This window comes from Penicillium solitum, assembly GCF_028829755.1.
Source record: "Penicillium solitum strain IBT 25940 chromosome Unknown utg000005l_segment0_segment0, whole genome shotgun sequence".
NCBI classification, from domain to species: Eukaryota; Fungi; Ascomycota; class Eurotiomycetes; order Eurotiales; family Aspergillaceae; genus Penicillium; species Penicillium solitum.
Window position 1 is genome coordinate 1,643,626 of NW_027072125.1, and position 10,363 is coordinate 1,653,988.

The following is a 10,363-nucleotide window of genomic DNA, read 5'->3' on the forward strand; positions in this document are numbered from 1 at the left end:
TGTCAGAGTGTCAGAGTGATATCAGACCATGTTCCGCTGGGGTGTAGCCTCAACCGATTGCTCATTGTGTTTCAGATACGGACCTTTCAGAAGTCAGCCTGATGATTTTGTGAAGACGTGGTGAAGACTTTGAGAAATAAGAGTAAGAAAAGCAAAAACACACACGCGCACACACACACACACATATGCCACGGTGCTGGAGAGCGGAAAAATTTCAGTGCATTCAGCAGATATAGCTCTGTAAACTTTGATAGCACTGTACTCAATACAATTGATTCAATTTCATTGCATTGTAAGACTTGGTCAATAACTGGCTGTCTTGATTAATTATAGATAAACACCTGGGCATAACCTTGGAAGGTAGTTACGCTGATCCATGGGAGTGGCTTCGACGGTTTGAGGCTATTTCAACGACATTCGTAAATTTATTGGTCTCACATTCTTTTTTAGCTTCATCAAAAGACTCAGTTCCTATGTAATTGTATACTCAGTTAAACAGTAAAAAGTTAATTGAACGAATATTTGCATGCGAAAGGGAAAGAAAGGAAAAAAAGAAATCAGACACATACTCCGTACCTATGTAAGGTACAATATAGATAGAACCCACAATACGACTCGCTTGCTGGAAAGACACCAAAATGCAGCAGAAACAAAAAGCTCCTATGCAACCACCCAAGCAATATGAATAAGAAATTAATGTAAGATAATTATCATGGTAGTTTTTGTATGAACAAAAGCCAAATCCAGCTCTCAGATAAACAGACTGGTCTAGCTTGCCACAGCCAGCTGGGCGACGAGATCAGACGCCACATCAAGGAAGGGGTAAGGGCTGGTCACCTCCTTCTCCTTGTTCTTGAAGCGCTTGCTAATAGGATGCCATTCGGTGTCGCCCTCGGCGCGGATCACGTTCTGGTAGCCATCACATTTGAAGTCAACCATGTAGTTGTTTTCTTCGAGTTGGTAGAGCTGGATGTCAAGGAAGACCCAGACACCGTAGGTGATGTGCGGGAGTCCACTTGGCCCATTAACCGAGGAAGCCCCGCTCGTGAGACCGCTGTCGGGTACGGAGGACTGGAGGTCTCGGCTCCTGTCTTCTGTTGGGGCAGAGATCCCCGAGATGTTGAAACGGCGGCGTAGCTCTTCGAGGTCGCTGCGGCTATTGTAAACACTGGTGGAGGCCCCAGGGGCCTTGATGCCTTCTTTCAGCAGACGCGCACGGATAAACCATGGATCCTTGGGAATGTAGTAGTCGGATGGGAGGTCGGGGTATTTGCTCTGCAAGGGTTTGGGTTTATCAGGAGAGGGAGTCGCATCGGGGCCGATGTTAGTGCCTAGAGGATGTAAGAATGAGCTCGAAACAGGTAATAAGTGGAAACATACCTGATTCCACCGGTTGAATATCCCACAATCCACCCTGGGCAGCAATTGCCCGGTACAGATACAGCATGGCCTCATATGGTTGGTTTCGGGATCGAATACCAAACTGCCATTTGCGGCTCCGCTTTGGCTGTTTTTCGAGGGGTTGACCGGTTGGCGGCTCAAATCGTAATTTGTCGAAGTCGACCACACTACGTGCGTGGGGCTTCAATGCACGGGCTGTGGCGGCCTGTTCTTCAGGAGACATGTCCCGATAGGCAGATCCATGCCCCTCTGGGTCAAGTTGAGCAGCTTCTTGGCGACGCTGCTCGAGCATTTCGTTGCGAGCTCTTTTATCTCGATCACGTTGTTCCATGAGTTGGTCGTGAACATATGGCAAGCTAGTAGGGAGGATCCGGACGTGGCTAAGGCGGGGTTCTTCTTCGGATTCTGATTGCTGTGGATCTTCCGATGCCCTCCGGCGCGATGCACTGACGGTCCTGTCCATGGCGGAGGCAGAGGACCCTTGATGACGAGGCGCAGGAGTCCGATCCGCAGATGAAGGCGCAGCTCCTTTCTGGACATTTTGAGCTAACAAATTATCTTCCGTGGGTGCTGTTGTCGTTAGCGGAGAGGTAAGTAAATTAAATATTTCAGTTCTTACAGTTGGTTTGCATCATCTCATTCTCAACAACGATGGAGAAGGCATCCTTGATCGCGCTGGGTTCCGGGTGTCTCAATGCCTCTTCGATATCCTCTCGGCCATATCCCATGCTTCGTTCGAGCTTAGAAACTGCAATTCGATGGATTTTGTGCTGGACTGGCGGAGGCTTTGCCACATCAAGCTTTCCAGAATCAACCTTCTTCGAGCCCGCCCCTGGGGCGATGAACTCCTCCCGTGGCGGTTCCAGGTACTGGGGGAGATTTTTGGTGAACCATGGGTCCAGCCTGATCTCAGGAATTGTAATGCGGTGGACGGGGTGAACTTGGAGCATTGCCCGGATCAAGCGAGCTGCCCCGGATGAGATATACCCAGGTATGTGGAAGGTGCCGGCTGCAATCTTCTTGAAAAGGGCTGGAATGTAGTCATCATCGAAAGGCAATCGGCCTACCAACAACACATACAGAATCACACCACAACTCCATACATCGACCTCGGGACCGGCGTAGAGCTTTCCGGAGATGACTTCTGGAGCAGCGTAGTTCGGGCTACCGCAGCTGGTCTTGAGGAAGTTGCCATCTGTCATAATATTACTCAAACCGAAATCCGCAATCTTGACGTTCTTCTGGTTGTCGATAAGTAGATTCTCGGGCTTCAAATCACGGTGTACAATCTTGTGTCGGTGGCAGTATTCCACCGCACAAATTATTTGTTGGAAGAATTTCCGGGCTTCGTCGTCACCGCATCTTCCCTTCCTCACGAGATAATCAAACAACTCTCGCTCTGCGTACTCCAGCACCATCACAATATCGGACTTGGTCGCAATTACCGTATACCTAAAACATACTTGGTCAGCCAACTGAAACCCCAATTGAATTTTGGATGGAAATTGTACAATTTAATGATGTGAGGGTGTCGTAGCAATTGCAAGTACTGGATTTCTCGCTCCACCCGCCCAACCATGTCTCGGGAGAGCAGTTTGCGTCGTGAGATGATCTTCAGGGCAACTTGACGTCCACTTGGCTGGTGAATAGCAAGTTTTACCTTGCCAAAGGAACCCTCGCCTAAGACCCTTATAGTCTGGTACTGATCGAGGCGTTGCATATCTCGGGTCGTCGATGGTGACTGCAACTGCAATGGGTCCTCGGCCTTGCCGGTCGGCCTCGCGGGCGGGGGCATTGCCATGGCGGAGTGGTTGGATGCGGGAGTCCTAGCACGTTCACGCGGACGATCACGGTCGGAGGGGAGGGGGATAGCGAGGTCTTCCTCATCGAATGCAGCGGCCATGGTCGGGAAGAATGACAACGTGACGTGATTGATTTTCCAGACGGTTCAGCGGTCCGGGCCTGCTGACTGTACAGACCGTGGTAAAGTAGGGGCTTTTTTCTATTTTTTCTCTCGAAACATTTGCCAGGCGCCAATCAGTTGATCAGTCTCGACCCTCCCCACAACAGAACCGAGAGTGGAGCTGGACAGCTGTTTGTCGGTGGGGGGATGGAGGGGTAGATTTGCTTGTCAGGGGTAAGCGGAAGAAGTGAAGAAACCAAAAATGGAAGAGGTTGGGTAATTACTCGGTATCAATAATAAAATTGGAAGATCAATGAGATCTGGGGAAGGGAAGACTCTCAATCAACCTCGTTTAGGAATCTCGATTGGATTGCGGGAGTTCTAGACCTTACCTAAGCTACTTTCAAGGTGGGCACTGGGGCACATCGCCACCATACTGTGTACCATAATACATCCATGGATGTCAAGAGCACAGTTATTATACAGCTACTATAAATAACATATAAATCTCTATATTATTAAAATATATACTTTTTTCTCAATTACTATAATGCTTTGGACCTTCCCAAGGTCACCTCGACATCCTATATCAGCCAAGCTTTGTCGGTCAACACGGCATAATATATTCTTTTTACTTTTTATATCCTTGTATTAGCCCTAATGCAGTGTATCTTAGATCAAAGGTTAGTCTGTGTACTCCGTAGTATATGACCAGGAGATCATCTAGCTAGAGTTAATAATTAAAGCTTCTTTTTTTTAAAAAAAAAAAAAAGAATCTTCGCCGAAGCTCCGAGAAAAGCTGTGTCATACGCAGTGGGTCAATAAAACCCTTAAAGACTGTGGCTGAAAGTCAATTGATCGAGATTATTCGCTATTTTCACATTTCCCAGAGATATAATAATGCATTTTGCTTGTTTTCTTGGATCCTAAGCTGACTATATATGTTGGGTTTGTAGATACAACGTGCCGGCAACATTATCCCCGTGTATGTTTTAGTGCAAATCTAGCCGGGCTGTGCAACACAGCCTCTCAATCTTGAGCAATTCGGAAAAGAGATATCTTTTTGTATTGTAAAGAGTGAAACTTTTCAAGTTAGTGTATTTACATCATAGAAATATAGAAATATCCACTATAGAATTTATACTACCTACAACATAGGTATAAAAAGCCAAGGGTATATGGAATTTTCTTCCACTAAAAGATACTTTGTAGGTACCTAGATCTCCATAGTAAATTGTATAGCTTTGGAAGTACCCCGGGGGTATGTACTTTGAGTCATACTGCGGCTTAGAGCGATCGAGCGGGGTGTCGGGGTCCCAAAGAGGATTAGCGTCAAGTCGGGGACCCCGAACAGGAATGGCGGGAGTCAGCGAGGCAGAGCATACATAGAATCAACGGTTGCCTCAGGTCTTGGGTTCTTCACCTTCCCCGGAAGCCAGCTATTGTCCTTTTATCTTCTCTACGACCTCCTCGCTATTCTAGTATCCTACTGCCTCAGGATCCCTAACCTTGGCCTCACTAAAACGGGCCTCTCTCTCTTTGACTTTGTGTTCTTCATCTTTTCCTAAATAGATACCCCTAGTGATACCCACTCTTTGTTTATTTTCCAATGGCTTTTGTTGCGGATCAATTCTTCCCTGATATGGATGCGACAACCCTCAATGAATGGGTTGACTTCGATCAATTCCTCGATCTCCCTTCAGGCTACGACGACCAGTCGACCGCCACCACCGTCTCACCCCAGGATCTGGCTCTGCCTTATGAGGCAGATGGGATCTTCACCTCCCCGTCTGATTTCATGCAATCCCCCTTCGACATGACCAGCTATGATCTCCCACAAGAAGAGTTCATGGGAATGAATGGAGGTTTCATGCAAGACCCGGCTGCCCCTTTGTTCGACGATGCTGCGTTCTTGGAGTACAACCCATACGACAGCAGCAACACGTTCCGAAACTTAGTTGAGGCGCAGGCCGCTGCCGACCCGCGCGTTGCTAGTATCAAGGAGAAGCGCCGTGAGGCAGCGATTGCGCTGCACCTGCAGCGCCTTTGCGACGCAACTGCCCTTGACTTGGATATGTCCTCGGACTCCAACACCAGCTTCTCATCCCCAAGCTGGTCAGAATACGTTCGCGGGAGCATCTCTCCGCGTCCTAGCCCAGAGAACACATCTGTCTCCGAGGCGCCCCCTCCAGGAGGCATGGAGATGGTTCTCGACTTGAATATGAACACCGCAGCCAATGTTCCCAAGAAACAGAAGCCTCGCTCTCAGGCACAGAAGGAGAACTACATCAAGGCTCGGAAATACGGTGCTTGTGAGAAGCACAAGAAGCAGCACAAGCGAGTAAGTTTTCCATTCACATTGAACATTTGAGCACGCTAACGTTCGAGTAGTGCAACTGCCTGGAGAAGGCTGCTGCTCGTGCCGCTGTTAGCGATGTTCCGATGAACGCCGCACTCCAAGAAAGGCCGAGGCAGCCGATGCTCCAAGTGCCAATTCAAGAGTCGCGCTACTCGGACTCGCCGGGTTACGATACATCATTCAACTCATCCCAAGCGCTTCCAACGATCAAGGCGATCAGGAAACCAACAAGTAGCTCATCTGGGATCGACCCATCTATGGGACTGCCCGTGGCAGTACCAATCGCCAAGCATATCATCAGGACGAATACTCAAAAGGGTACTCCGCCGGGACACGACATTGTTCTACTATCTGGCAAGCCAGATTCCAAGAACGTGCCGTGCCAAGACACCGTTCTCCCATCGAGGAGAAGCGCTGCGAAGGGTCAGGCTGCAGGACACGACATACTCCTATCTGGAAAGAACATCGCAAACCACTCATCCGCGGGACACGATATACTCTACACACAAGAGAGGATCTCGAAGAACCCAGCAAGTGGACAACCCCACGATCCATGCAGTTCAAGCGCACCTCGGCCGGTTCACGCAGCTGGGCTGCCATCTGGCAGCTCGAGCTTGCGCTGGCGCGTTTCGACCTCGTCGGTTGGTGTTGTAAGTTCAGAGAGGGTCGATGTCAAGACAGCATCCTCGACGAACCATCCAACTACCGGCGTCCGTCACACTCCAGATCTGGGTGTGCACCGAACAAGGTCCCCCCGCACCATGGAGATTTCTGTGGTGCCAGGTACTACTGTTGCTGGCAACCTTGGAATGCGCCATTCCACGCCGCTCGTGCGCAACTCTGGAATCCAGGTACCTGGGCCAGATCACAGGGGAGTTTCAGAAAAACTTGCCAAGCAACTTGCAATACTCTCTGGCTTGCAGTCTGTGCCAAAGGATCTACTGGTCTCGCCAGCTCGGCGTGGATCACCATATCTCTTTGGAAACGGATTACGGGATAACACCGAGAATCGGCCACTGCTCATCAGTAGAAAAGGTCTTCTCGTTCCGCCAGTTGTTGAAAGTGTTGGCCGCCTGCTTTCCAGTACTGCCTTGGCATTTGCTGGTGCCTGGCAATCATCGATGTCTCTAGCCTCCGGGCTTGAGGGCATGGTCTACAAATGTCTGTCTCTGTTTGGCCGACACATTGGCTCTACGAAGAAAAGCTTATATCTGGGTGGACTGCGGAGCGCTTGGCGCCTGGACTGACCCGCTTGTTTTCGAATCGCCGGGTCTGTTCGTTCGGCACTGGATGGATCAACTTTTGATAATTGGCTGAGCTGGCTCTGAACGATACTTAATTGCAGAGGACATACATAGGTGACAACTATTGTCACATTACAATGGTCCCTCATGATTAAATAAGATTTCATTTGCATTTAACGTCCACCAAGCCCTGTATGTTCAAAGTAATAATCTAGAAGACGCAAGTACAACTATGTATGGTTTCAACAGCAGTAACCAATGCCGTGAAGACACGGACGCTTTTATATAAACCCAAGGTACGGTACTTGGTAGATAACTATGTAAATATGTACGGTTGAGCATTCATACAGAGAGTCCTGTGCCGACTATGCTATGTCCACTACTGTGATTATAGGCATAGCTTCCTTCTCGGGGCTACCAATGGATGGGAACCGATATACGCACCCAATAAAAAGTATTTCAAAATCTCTCATGTCCAACGATCATAGTGTCGGGGTAATTTTCAAAAATGCCTTCAGTAGTGAACCCCTCTCATATGAATTCAAGTTGCACCTTTTGCCGTCTCCACCACCTCAGCCCTAAATCTCCCTAATCCCGCCCCAACCAACCCTTTTTCCTTGTTCTTTTACGGTTCAAACCAACACTCGTACTTTATTCAACTTCAAAACTATGGGTTCTCCGCTGCTACGCTTCACTGCAGTGACGGGGTATTTCCTCCAGGATGACCCCGCCACTGACTCCGACTCCTTCGACTACGTAAGAGACCCCAATATCCTTGTTCAAACCATCAAACAATTGTCTGATGATCTGGAAAGGTGGAATCAAACTTCGGACTCATCGAAAAACACTACGATGAGCACCTCGGAGTGAACCAAACTGACAGCCAGTGGCGCCGTTTTGACGCCCACATTCAGCGCCTGAACGCCAGCGAGACTAAAAAGTTCAAAGTACTCTTTCTTGGACGGCACGGCGAGGGTGTCCACAACGTTGCTGAGCGCAAGTATGGCACCAAGAAGTGGGATGTAAGTGGCTGGGCATTTCTTCCGTGGACTAGACGCTAATTAGACCTCTAGGATTACTGGTCTCTCCAAGATGGAGACGAGGACGGTAACTGGGTCGATGCTCGTCTTACTGAACAGGGCAGATGCCAGGCACAAGTTGCGCATTCAGCTTGGAACCAGCAGATCGAGGCTGGCATCCCGTCACCGGAGTCCTACTACGTGAGCCCCCTGAACCGGTGCCTTGAAACGGCGCAGATTACGTTTCAGGGACTTGCGATCCCTAACACGGATCCTTTTAAGCCGATCATTAAAGAGGTGTGTTTGTTTTCTACTATATAACCTACAATGTCTAACACGACTAGCTCCTCCGCGAGACGATGGGTCAGCACACCTGTGACCGTCGCTCAACGGCTTCGGAAATCGCAGAAGAGTACCCGGAGTACAAGTTTGAAGCAGGATTCTCCGAGGAAGACAAGTTGTGGGATCCTAAGGTCCGCGAGTCAAACGAGCATCGCAACGATCGGCTTCGCGGTCTTTTGAACGATATATTGGCCCACGACGAAAGTACATACATTTCATTAACGGCTCACTCAGGTGCCATCACTAGCATTCTGGAAGTTTTGGGCCATCGCCGCTTTCCCTTGGCGACTGGTGCGGTGATTCCCGTGCTCGTTTCGGTGGAAAAGGGGGCCCCGTCGCAGCAGGAGTCACACACATTGTAGAGCTCGCATGATTCAGAAGTCAATTTCGAGGATTGCAGCAAGTATATAACTGAGATGGCTGCTGGGTTGATAAACATTTGAATATTAAGAGGTATACAGCCGGTCTCAATGGTTTGATATCCAAGAAATTGATTCAGTATTGTACATGAGTCGCTCTTACTCAAGAAAGATGAGAGCGACTTCTCACAAATGCAATTGTCGCCTCCAATCGGCTAATGAAAAACCACTGTCCACGCGAAAGATCTAGATATAAATAATACAAACGCCAAAGCATTGATCACCAACTGTAGTACTGGTTCTGCGCAGAGACCTTGCGATCCGGCAGTTGTGTCCAGAGCTGAGACCTGCGCTCCCGCTGGGCCTTGGCCTCACGGTCCTCCCACTCGCGGATACGAGTCTTCTCTTCCTTCAATAGGACCGAGATACTTGTGGTAGGGGGACGCATGCGGTTGATTTGACCACGGGCACGGTGATCCATCTCATATCCATAGGGACCGCGGTTGACCCAGGCCTCTTGGATGTAGATGTCAGTGGGGTTGGCAATCTTCTGTCGCTCGCCAGTCTTGAGTATGACAGTAATGGGTTTCGATGGCTCGGTGTTCGAGGCCCCAAGGCCCATGCCGGCACGGACAATGGCGACGTTCTTTGCGTGTTCCAGGTGTTCCAGTACGTCCTTGGCGGCCTTTTTGTTGCTGAAGCGCATCTGGAGGATGGCTTCGTCGATATTCTTGCCGGCGATTTGGCGGGCTAGAGGACCCAGCTTCTTCAGGGACGTCTTGATCCAGTGAGATTTGGAAAGTGATTCGCGCTCTGTGCGCTTAATTTGCACCTTTGTCGGTACGCGGCCTCGTTTCCGGACCTCGCGGACAGCCATCTTCCTCTCCCATCGCAGCTGGGCCTTGGGGTCGGGTCCCAGTCCCACTTGCAGACGACTCAAGTCGCGGTCCTCCAACTTTCCGGAGATGCTTTCTTTTTGTTGTTCCCCCGTTGGCCGGGATGGCATGGGTCCGGCTGTTGGTGCGGTGAAGTCTGATCCGAAGATGGAGGTGCCTAAACCATCTTCCTTCTTAGGGGCCGAGGGTCGGTGGGCGACTTTGTGTTTTTGGCTAGATCCTCCCGAAAACATGTTCTTCAAGGAAGAAAACAAACCGGTCGGCTTTTTGCTTTCGCCATCGTTCAAAGCGTAACGGATGGCCGTCGAGGTCAATGTTCGGCGAGGGACGAAGGAGACGGTCCGGGCAGCTAAAGGTGGGAAGTAAGTCAGTAGGGAGGCCAAGCATAAGATATATGAATACAACATACCTGTCCGGACCAATTGCCCTGAGGGATAGAGCATTGTGGCTGTTGGGATGTTGTTGTCAGAAGTTCACGCCGGGAAAAAAGGTGAAAGTTCCCTGCGCTTGTGGTCTGTGCGGGATACCGGAGCCTGAGGCACCTTGAACTTGATCGATGAGAATAGCTTCAAGAGATGCGACTTGCGACTGCACGAGGCTATAGAGCAAGAACAGGCTTATCTACAGATGGAGTTGATTTCGTATCTTTGAAGGTCTTTTTTCGTATTTCATTCTCGCGACATTATCGTTTCTTCTTCTCAACCATCTCCACAGTATCCACTAGCCCTCATCTTTCCCTCTTTCAGTTCTTCTCTCTCTTTTTCGTCTTCCCTCATCCCTCTCTTCACTTCCCAGGCCATCAGCCTGTCATTTCTATCCCTTTCCAATACCTGAGATCTC

At 49.5% G+C, this 10,363-nt stretch overlaps 4 protein-coding genes across 4 annotated transcripts; 2 read left to right on the forward strand and 2 right to left on the reverse strand.

The window, feature by feature from the left end:
* Positions 1–463: 463 nt before the first annotated feature.
* Positions 464–3,726, reverse strand: N7455_008242 (serine/threonine-protein kinase). Its single transcript, XM_040959133.2, has 4 exons — positions 2,913–3,726; positions 2,021–2,853; positions 1,381–1,971; positions 464–1,331 (listed from the first exon to the last, which is right to left on the reverse strand). The coding sequence occupies exons 1-4, from the start codon at positions 3,302–3,304 to the stop codon at positions 769–771; spliced, it is 2,379 nt and encodes a 792-aa protein (XP_040810425.1). The 5' UTR covers positions 3,305–3,726; the 3' UTR covers positions 464–768.
* Positions 3,727–4,732: 1,006 nt separating this feature from the next.
* On the forward strand, positions 4,733–7,051 carry N7455_008243 (uncharacterized protein). Its single transcript, XM_040959127.2, has 3 exons — positions 4,733–5,645; positions 5,696–7,017; positions 7,039–7,051. Exons 1-2 carry the CDS (start codon positions 4,914–4,916, stop codon positions 6,908–6,910), a joined length of 1,947 nt encoding a protein of 648 aa, XP_040810405.2. The 5' UTR covers positions 4,733–4,913; the 3' UTR covers positions 6,911–7,017; positions 7,039–7,051.
* Positions 7,052–7,576: 525 nt separating this feature from the next.
* On the forward strand, positions 7,577–8,630 carry N7455_008244 (histidine phosphatase family protein; the record flags this gene model as incomplete). The annotated part of the gene is made up of 4 exons (XM_040959103.2): positions 7,577–7,663; positions 7,723–7,929; positions 7,981–8,223; positions 8,271–8,630. The coding sequence occupies 4 exons, from the start codon at positions 7,577–7,579 to the stop codon at positions 8,628–8,630; spliced, it is 897 nt and encodes a 298-aa protein (XP_040810412.2).
* A 277-nt stretch (positions 8,631–8,907) lies between these two features.
* On the reverse strand, positions 8,908–9,966 carry N7455_008245 (mitochondrial 54S ribosomal protein uL22m; the record flags this gene model as incomplete). Its single annotated transcript, XM_040959071.2, has 2 exons — positions 8,908–9,872; positions 9,933–9,966. The coding sequence occupies 2 exons, from the start codon at positions 9,964–9,966 to the stop codon at positions 8,908–8,910; spliced, it is 999 nt and encodes a 332-aa protein (XP_040810395.2).
* Between the last annotated feature and the right edge of the window lie 397 nt (positions 9,967–10,363).